Source organism: Pundamilia nyererei, unplaced genomic scaffold, assembly GCF_000239375.1.
Source record: "Pundamilia nyererei isolate P.nyererei 1_Seehausen unplaced genomic scaffold, PunNye1.0 scaffold00059, whole genome shotgun sequence".
In the NCBI taxonomy this organism is placed as follows: Eukaryota; Metazoa; Chordata; class Actinopteri; order Cichliformes; family Cichlidae; genus Pundamilia; species Pundamilia nyererei.
This window is the reverse complement of record NW_005187460.1, coordinates 2,480,098-2,489,421: the sequence shown is the minus strand read 5'-3', so window position 1 is coordinate 2,489,421 and position 9,324 is coordinate 2,480,098. Positions and strand designations below refer to the sequence as shown.

At 41.5% G+C, this 9,324-nt stretch overlaps 2 protein-coding genes across 6 annotated transcripts in view; both read left to right on the top strand.

The window, feature by feature from the left end:
- LOC102204690 (meteorin-like protein) overlaps positions 1-3,036 on the top strand; it is a 4,591-nt gene extending 1,555 nt beyond the window's left edge. The window contains exons 3-4 of the mRNA XM_005734633.1: positions 1,429-1,488; positions 2,261-3,036. Coding sequence (XP_005734690.1) covers positions 1,429-1,488; positions 2,261-2,589 — 389 coding nt within the window. The 3' untranslated portion in view covers positions 2,590-3,036. The remainder of the gene's footprint in view (positions 1-1,428; positions 1,489-2,260) is intronic.
- Positions 3,037-7,454: 4,418 nt separating this feature from the next.
- arhgap17b (Rho GTPase activating protein 17b) overlaps positions 7,455-9,324 on the top strand; it is a 25,332-nt gene continuing 23,462 nt past the window's right edge. For 4 of the 5 annotated variants that reach the window (XM_005734629.2, XM_013911270.1, XM_005734630.2 and 1 more), the window contains exon 1: positions 7,455-7,866. In XM_005734629.2, the coding sequence (XP_005734686.1) occupies positions 7,814-7,866 (53 nt within the window). In that variant the 5' untranslated portion in view covers positions 7,455-7,813. The remainder of the gene's footprint in view (positions 7,867-9,324) is intronic. The other variant, XM_005734632.2, reaches the window with a different exon arrangement.

Here is a 9,324-nt window from a genome sequence, read left to right as displayed (position 1 = left end):
GTGTGTGTGTGTGTAACATTTGATGTGATATCCATTTGACTATACTGAGCTGAAATTACATTAATATTTTATCTCACTATTATCATTTATTTTTGTATTTCTATTTTCCGCAATTGTTTTATATGAGCCATTAGATAAGTAGGAAGGAAGGCTCTTCTTTTTGCCAATAGATCAGAAATTAGGCCACACTCATTTCTTGTGGGGGTTTGAATTAAAAATCATAATATTTCTCTCCAAAATGTAACAGTAGCGCAGTAGTATTTGAGGAACTATAGACTCTGCTTAGGCACAGCAGTTATGTATGGAGTCATTTACTTTTCACCCCTCCTCACGGTTCATTTATAACCATCGACTTTTTAAGTTGTCTTGTTCTGAAAAGCTGCTTTGACTGACTGGATCATATCACATTTCCTACTTTGTTCTTATGGTTACCAAATAATTCATGAGCTTTAGTCAGTAGCTTAAATATTCAAAAGTTATACTCGTTATAAAGGGTGTCCATTTAAAAGTGGCACTAAAACTTTTCTCATGGTTTCAGAGGTATGTACTGCTATAGTGACTTCAAACAGCAGATTTGGATCTTCGAGGGAGACTTGCCTACCAGTCATAATTCCCAATTTGAAAAAAAAAGTGGTTATTGAATTATAGTCTTGCCTTGTGGACTGCAGCATGCAGCTGCTGGTCAGTCTAGTTGTCTGGTTTCCATCAAGGGACAAAGCAGATGGGACCGAGCAGACTGCATAGTGGCTGGAGGGCACCGGGCCAAGGGCCTGAATTGAGACTGCAAATACTTTGCAGATTCCACAAATGCCTTATCATTGTGCTTGTCTGTTTATTAGCATTTATCCATGTGTGCGGGCTGGTTTCAGTGTGGTGATGTCATTCTGTGCCGATAATAGACAGCTGCAGGTTTATCTTTTCTGTATTGCCAGTCTGGCGGGGTGTTTGACTCCTGCAGGCTCCTGCATTGGCACGGGGTCATTCAATTAGGCAGATACAAAAGGAGTCAAACGTGGGGTCGAGACTAGCGTGGGTTTTTGATCTGGAGGTGGTGCGATGGGCAGAGGCTAGAAGCAGCATTCCTCTGGCCAAGCCATGGTTTCTTCAGTGTGTGATGTGAGAAGGGGGATGAATGGAGCCGGTATGTGGGTCAGATTTTAGGTCAGTGAAGTGTTGGCGAGGAGAAGTGACACCTTTCTGTCAGTCACTGTCAGCTATAGAGCTTTGAATCATGACGGTTAGGAGAGAAAAGAGAGCTAAGCAGGCCGAGCGAGGACGTGATTGACAGAGAGAAGTGGGTAAGGCGAGAAACAACATAGCAGAACAAGCGGAAGATTACTCGATGCAGGTCTTCAGCTGTGATAGTCGCAAAGCTGCCCAGCAAAGAGCACATTTCTAATTTTGTGAAATGATGTTCTCCACCCACAGCATCCTGTCGACCCTGCAATGACACAGAACTTCTCATGGCTATCTGCAGCAGCGACTTTGGTGGGTATCTTACTCAGCGAGATGACAAGATGACGCGTCTCTTGCTATTGTTCTTGTTCCCTCTGGCTTTTCCTGCAGCTGCATCATTGAATTTATCTTAATGACTCAGCAACAGTAAGATTTTCCTTGAAATATAATCTAGTACATCACGCCACCGTCTAAAGGATCTCCTTTCTCCTGACTCCCTCCGCTCATCCTGAACTGGTCAAAGCAGATGGCTGCCTTTCCCTGAACCTGGTTCTGCTGGAGGTTTCTTCCTGTTAAAAGGGAGTTTTTCCTTCCTATTGTCACCAATGCTTTCTAGGGAATTGCTGAGCTTTTTCTCTCTATTATTATAGGGTCATTATCTTACAATATAAAATGCCTTTATGTGACTGTTGTTGTTGTGATTTGGCTCTATATAAACAAAATTTAATTGAATTACAGCTGAATGCACTCTCCGCCTGGCAACACTTCAAAACCCATCTCATGTTAGGCTGCATAATGGGACAACAGCAGTGCAGACAAACTCAAACAGATGTTGATGATCTGCTGAGTGAAGCTGTGACATTTTTTGTCTGTGCTTTTGTTTGTTCATTTTAAAGGGAGACTAAACTCTGCTTGAGTAGTTCTTCATATGTCCCAGTTCAAAAATAGTCCTCTGTCTTGTTACACTTAACCTTTGTTTAGCCCCCATCAAGCCAGCTTTTTCCCCTAATTAAGTGACCACTTTATCTGAAACATCCACTGGATGTGGCGTAAACACGTGGTTCTGCTTTCCTGTCTTTTTCAGTTGTTCGAGGCTACATCAAAAAGGTCACCCATGACTCTCGGCGTCAAATGTCCTCAGTGGAGGTATCAGCGCTGAGGGTGTACTGGCAGCGCAGTGGAGTGTTTGAGCAACATCTGGATCCACTGGTGTCATGTCAGTCCTGGCGTGGACACATCCACACACTCCTGCAGTGCCACGTCAAGCCCGGAGACGGAGAGTTTCTTTTCACTGGGTCGGAACACTTTGGGGAAGCTTGGTTAGGGTGTGCCCCGCGATACAAAGACTTCCTGTCTGTCTACCACAATGCCCGAACGGCACGCCAGAATTCCTGCGACTTTCCTTTAGACTGAGGAGGTGTGTGTGTGTGTGTGTGTGTGTGTGTGTGTGCGCGAGTCATCTTAGCAATACTGAGCTGAGAAGTCTAACCACCTCTGCACTGGCGCACTTCAGATCCTTGCTGTCACGTTCCACCAAGGTGGCACCAGCAGGGAAAAGCCGCTGAAATGCTGGTGATAAAAACTAATTTGGAGGAGGAGAATAGAGTTAACCAGCAGGGCCTCCTGCACTGCAGCTCAGAGAGGGCCGGCCTTTGTCTCTCTTCCATCAATGCCCTCAGTCCTGGGAGAATAAGGAGGGGTTGAGTTGCTGCTCTCTTTTTGTGCCTCTCCCTGCATTAACTGTTGTTCATTTTGCTGCCTCTCTGTGACAATTGCCCTATGAACTGAGGCAGGAGGGTGCACAGCCATTTATTATTGCCAGTTTGTTTTACTGAATAGGAGTGTACATATATACGACGTTTTATCACTTACAGCATTGTGAAATCATCTGTTTTGTGTTTACTCCTGTCTGTTGGATCCTGCACGAGGCAGTTCTTTTCTTTCTGATTCAGGATCGCAGTGCAGCGATCTTTTTTCTTGCAGCTGGAGATGTTTGCCGTAGATATTTTACTTTATTTCCTTTCTTTTTTTTTTCGGTTGGAGAGTGGATGAAATCTAGAAACAACTGAGACTCTGGATTGCTGAGCTTTAAATAAATCAAATATGTCTACACGTCTCCGTCGCTCTCATGTGCTCATTTTGCCATTTTAAAATAAATAACATAAATAATGTTATTCAGAAGAATGTTTTTTTGTAACAGATAAATCAACATTTCATTATTTACACAATCAATCCACAGATGGGTTTTTTTTTTACACACTCTTTTAAACAGTTTGCACAGATGTTGTGGTCAGCTCATAACTGTGTCTGATGAAGTGTTGAGAAGTGCAATGAGCCCATGATCAATGAATAAAACAGACATTTCATGAGGCCCTCTGTTTAGACAGAATATGCTTTGGCCTCTTAAAAGGTGCCTTTGTGATGACTTAAATGACTTCCCACCCACTTTCTCATTGCATGCAGCATAATCTGTGTTTTTTTTTATTTATATCTGTCTGCACAGAAGAGGATTTAGTGCCAAAGTTCCCTTCAAGCTCATTTTTGTTTTCTTTCACTCTTTAATACATCTTTTCGCCCAGGAATCAGCTTCTTATGATAATAGGATAACCCTTCCTCGAAGTGAATTACAGAATCTTAGCTGGCCACAACTCTGAGCAGACTGAATCGGGCGTTTCTTTTGAGCCGTGTGGCCTGTGCATCATGGCCCAAGAAGATGAATAGACAGATGTGAGGCCCCCTGAAGCCCGGGGATCCTCCCCTTCAGCCCCTCCCAGGAGAAGGGAACAATTAATTGACTTTTAAAGCAACTGCTTTCTGAGCCTATTCCACACTTCTCCTTGGCTGAGCAGGGCTCACAAATTGGTGTGTTGAACGTTTTATGAGGACTAAATAGCTGCCAATGAAAGTGTAAATGACTGTGTGGTGAATGGGGCACACACAATGGCCCTGCGGCGACTAGGCCTCTGGCAGACATAATGACCATTGTCACGGCTGCTGTCATCTAGAAACCATCAGGGCTCATGAATGCAAGAAGTCAGAGGAGAGGAGAGCCCTCTGTTTTCTTTAACTCCATAAATATTTTCTCTTCTTGCGCATTTAGGCTCAGTTTCATATTCTAGTTGAGATTTTTCTCCATCATTCCTGTTAGTATTCATATTTGCTTCTGCCAAGGCACAGCAGCATATAGACCCAAAATGTGCTCATTTAGTAAAAGTTAATTTGTAATTACCTGTAGAAAATATAATTTGTTATGTGCATATTTTATTATAGTTCTAGCAGATGGGTAATATTTCTGGAGATCAGAGTTTTAGAAAAAAGCCCATTTTCTTCGCATGTGTCTCTGCAGAGATATCTGTGAGTATAAAAAGTGGATAAAGGTCTAAAAGTGCCTAATGTTGATGAATGGTCCACAAAAATGAAGGCTTCCACAAATGGTTTTTTTTAATCCTACGGAAGCACAGTTTGAAGTCTCCTCCTTCAGCTTTGTCCCAGGAGGCCACCATGTCAAATTTCCAAGCAAAATATAGTCTCTCTGCAGGCCTTTGAGACCACACTATTCTCATCTCTGGGAATTCCAGCAGGCTCTCATGGGGATCGAGCCTAGGAGGGCTCGGCCCGGAGCTGCTGCATGGTGCGCCGGCAGGAGTCCACCCAGACTGGGGGGTAATTGGTTTATCCCGCCGCCTGGTCTGCTTTCCCATGTGGGCCACTGCTGTGGGGAGGCCCAGGGGTACAATATGGAAACAGCATGAGACCCTCCAATGCCGAGCAGGCATTCACCGCTCCCGCTATAGAGACCTGGGACATGGGTAGCAGCAACACAAAGCTGAAGCAGAGATGTTTCTTCGCTCTGAAAAGATCGCTATTTGGTCTCCTTTTGAAAATGGGCAGCATTTGTGTTTGAAATAATCAAATTCTGACCAAAGCTTTAATAAAAAAAATACAAAGGGCATCAGTCTGAGAGCTTTTATAAAGTTGTGTCTTATTGCCATCATTCCAGCATCTGGTTGAACATTACTTTCTATCGCGCTCTTGGTAATTTGAAGCTGAAATAAAATTGCAGATACAGTCTAACACACAAATCCCAACCTAATCTCCAGATAAACAACATGTTTTTCTTTGTATTTGAAGAAGAGGCTGGTGAACTGAGTTCCATCATCAGCTGTAACTCTGATTTGAAATTAAACCTACTGCAGTGTGAAGCGTTGTACTGTTTTGTCTCCAACACTGCCAGTGAGAGAATGCAAAAACTTTACACAAACACACACACCTTTACTAATGTGAAATACGTCTAATTTTATTGTATAGGAAAGAAAAGTTGTTTTGCCCAGTCTCTGTCATCACATTTAGTGTTAGTCATAAAACTACCAGTGTTACTTGTTTGGCTTTTTTTTTTTACTCATAATGAACTTTCTACTTTTTTTTCTTGTTTCCTTTTTTGTTCTTTTCCTTTTGTCTTTGTCAGATTATCTGGCAATGATGCTTAACTGACTTTTTTTTCTATAAATATGTCGGCAAGAAGGCATATTTACAACATGCCCTGACATTGCGAGAGAGCACTCGCTAAGGTAAATGTGTAATGTATTTGCTGATTAGGTTTCTTTATTACCTTTTTTTCATGACAGGGGAAGATTAGGACAAAGCAGGGTGTAAGGGCACTGAATGCAGAGATGACGTATTACCTGAAAATGAAAAGTTCAGACTTGTCTGTTTTTCTTTCCCCCTGAAGGTCAAATTTCTTACGTGTCTTCTCAGAGCACAGTGTTTACCTTGGATCACTTAAGTTCACTTAAATTTCATGACACGGCACAGCTCAGTCATTCATTAAGATGAAAAATTTCCTGTGTCACAGAGGAGAACTGAAGCTATTGTGCACATGGCAACAGGAAAAGCAACTCAAACAGTAATGCTGAGTAGTTTGCAGTTTCTTAAGGTTTCTTATAGTTTATTACAATTATTAGAACTATTTGTATTTATAGGATAGGTGTCAGCCTGCATGTCAGCAAAAGTGAGATGGAAAGAATACATGTGTGCATGTGTGTGTGTGCGTGAAAGGCAGACAGTGAAGGTAAATGAGTTTAAATACCTGGAATCAACCATCCAAAGCAAAGACAGAAGAAAAGAGTGCAGGTAGGATGGTGATGATTTGTGAGGATGAATTGTGGTAGAAGGATAGTAGCAAAAGTGAAAGGGCAGGTTTACAAGAATAAACCCCACAGAATAATTAATTAAAGATAATTTAGTCCAGTAACTGATTTTAAAAAAGGTCATTTTCCCCACAGCAGTTTATACATAGAAACTATTTATGGCACTAGTTGTTCTTTAACAGCAGATAACCACATTTAAAGTACAATTAAGTCAAAGTCAAAGTCAAAGTCAACTTTATTGTCAATTCTGCCACATGTACAGGACATACAGAGAATAGAAACTTCGTTACTCTCAATCCCTAGATAAAATAGAAAATGAACATTTAAATATAAGAGTGATTAAAAATGCAAGTAAAACAGAGTTTGATAAGTTTTCAGCTCAGGGCACACAGGAATGATTGCGTGCTTGCTGTAATTTATTGGGATCATATAGTCCCTACCAGTCATTGCTGTGACAAACAGGGTCTACAGTTCCCGTAAAATGATTGCTCCTCAAGCAGGAATGACCATCAACAGCCCTTCTAATATAATCAAGGTGGGGTGGTGCTAAGAGAGTTATGAGCTCTTTAACAAGGTTATACCTGGGAGAATTACAACCGCCTTGACTACCATTCATTCACATTAATCCCCCAACACCCAGACAGGCAGTCGTGCCCATATGAGTCTAATAATGAAACTGATCGGTGAAGAACTGCTGAACAAAGCCTTTGCGTGACAGGCACAAGGTGGCGGCAGATCACTCCGGAAAACTCTGTGCTGGTTGGTGACGAACTGATCTGAAATCAGACAGTTAGTCACAATCCGGGTGAGCAGTGACCCGGACTGATCCAGAAGCAGCGGTTAAAGTTGTATAATTTAATGCTATTGTTAATTAATTCTTAATGGCTTTCACGTGCATCACAACCACGTTTTTAAAAAAAAATATTTTGGCACCACACTACCATACATACTACTGCATTTATGAGTTTCTGTCACGTTTCTCTGATTTGTCATTACTTGACAATCACCCCCGATTTAAAACTCTGATATTTATTCTGGAGAATTCATCCCCACGTTAAAGCATGTGACTTTGCAATGACCAGTCTTTTTTTTTTCATGTTAAGGTATCACATGTCACCACGGGGCCCATGCGGCTTCCAGTGCGGGAAGTAAAAGCACTTCCTCCTTCCTATCACAGCTGTAGTAGAGAAATCAGCCAGTCTAACAGGAGCGCTGACATTCTTGGCAATGGGGACCCTGAAGGTCGTCCGCCGCTGTTTCTGCTCACTTCCCTGCGCGTCTTAACGGTAACGGCCGATGTCACCGGGTTCAACCAGGAAAACTGATCAGTTTTTGTGACTAAAAGCGGTCGGAAGTCAGGTCTTGGTAGCACAATGGCTGCGACGTAGCGCAACTTTTTTTTCCTTTTTTTTTGGTGGATGATCGACAGCGTTCGTTGGTGCCGCAAACTTTTTACGGACTTGTAGGAAGAAGCTCACGAGACTTGCAACATGAAGAAGCAGTTTAATCGTATGAAGCAACTTGCCAACCAGACTGTTGGAAGGTAGGCTACATAACATTGTTGCAACGTGATGTCATACATTATTGTGTTAGGCCAGCGCTTCTAATTTATGTCTCCCTGTTGTCATCTGGCTGGTTTTTATTGTGGGCGGTGTCGGAGGGGCTGACCACGATTTTGTGTGATTAAAAAAATCTGGAGAATTTCTAAAGGTTTAGATTGCAGTGAAATTGTGTCAGAAGCACACAAAGCTTGTCCAGATACCAGAACAATGGTTTGTTTGTTTGTTTGTTTGTTTGTTTGTTTCAAAAAATACAAGAAGTTTGAAAAGTAGATTTTCCAGATTTGGTTTAAAAGTATGTGGCTGTAACTGTGGGAAAACATCTGAATTTAGTAGCATTAAGTAAGTGGATTCAATGGATAAATGGCTACAACAGATTTTTAAAAAATCCTTATTAATAACCTTATAATCAAATGTTCTTTTAGATTGTATAATCTATTGAACATAAAACCAATTTTAGATGAGAACAAACGGCTCTCATCTAATCTGCTGTAACAGTTCATGTACTATCACAGCTATTGCCTTTAATAAATTAATGGCTCAAATGGAGGCAATGAAAGTATGATGTCTTTCTTTAAATAGAGACGCCCTGCTTAGGATGCATGTGATACTATCAAAACATACAAACCGCATACAATAAAACAACAGTGGCAAATATTAATAAAGAGGCATCACTGTAAGGGATGGAGAGACTTAAATATATGCTAAATAGATAAATACAAATATTTCTATTTGCTCTCTATATTGCACTCTTTTAGTGTACTTGAAGGAGGCCTCGATTCTGAATTCACTTTTGTCATCAACACCTATTTAATTAAGTCTGTCAACAGTCCCCCTTGCCCTTCTGTGGACCCAAGAATGACCCCACCTTTTACTGCATTATGTACTCACATGTGCAGTGGTATATGTTCAGTTACAGGGTAGGATATGCTCACACGCATGTTACCTGATGGGTGTTGATAGGGCAAACTACGTATACCATCCTCCTTCCTGCGTCTCTGATTCAGTGTCTCCATTTGTTGCTGTATTAATTAACCAGACTGCTGTCGATTAGTTTCCAATTGATACCCTGCAGGTGCTGGCCTTAGATTCCTTGCATACATGACTCCACATGTTGTTGTGTAAGAGCAGTAAAACTCAACTGAGCAGGCAGGATGACAGCTTGCATACTGAAAGGCAAAATAGTTTGCTTGCCCACACCCACTCTGGATTACTGCTGGGCGAGTTTAACATGCAAGAAATCCTCGGGTGCCATTAATACCACATCTTAAGTAAGAGTGTGTGGGAGCTAGAAAATAAACAAACAAAAAAAAATCACAGAAAGTAGAACGAAAAAAGGTTTTCCTGCTAATAGATGCTCCAAATACAAGTTGACAGAATTGAAATTAAGCTGGCTGTGAAGATCTAGATCATAAACCAGTAAATCTGTGTCCACCCACGTG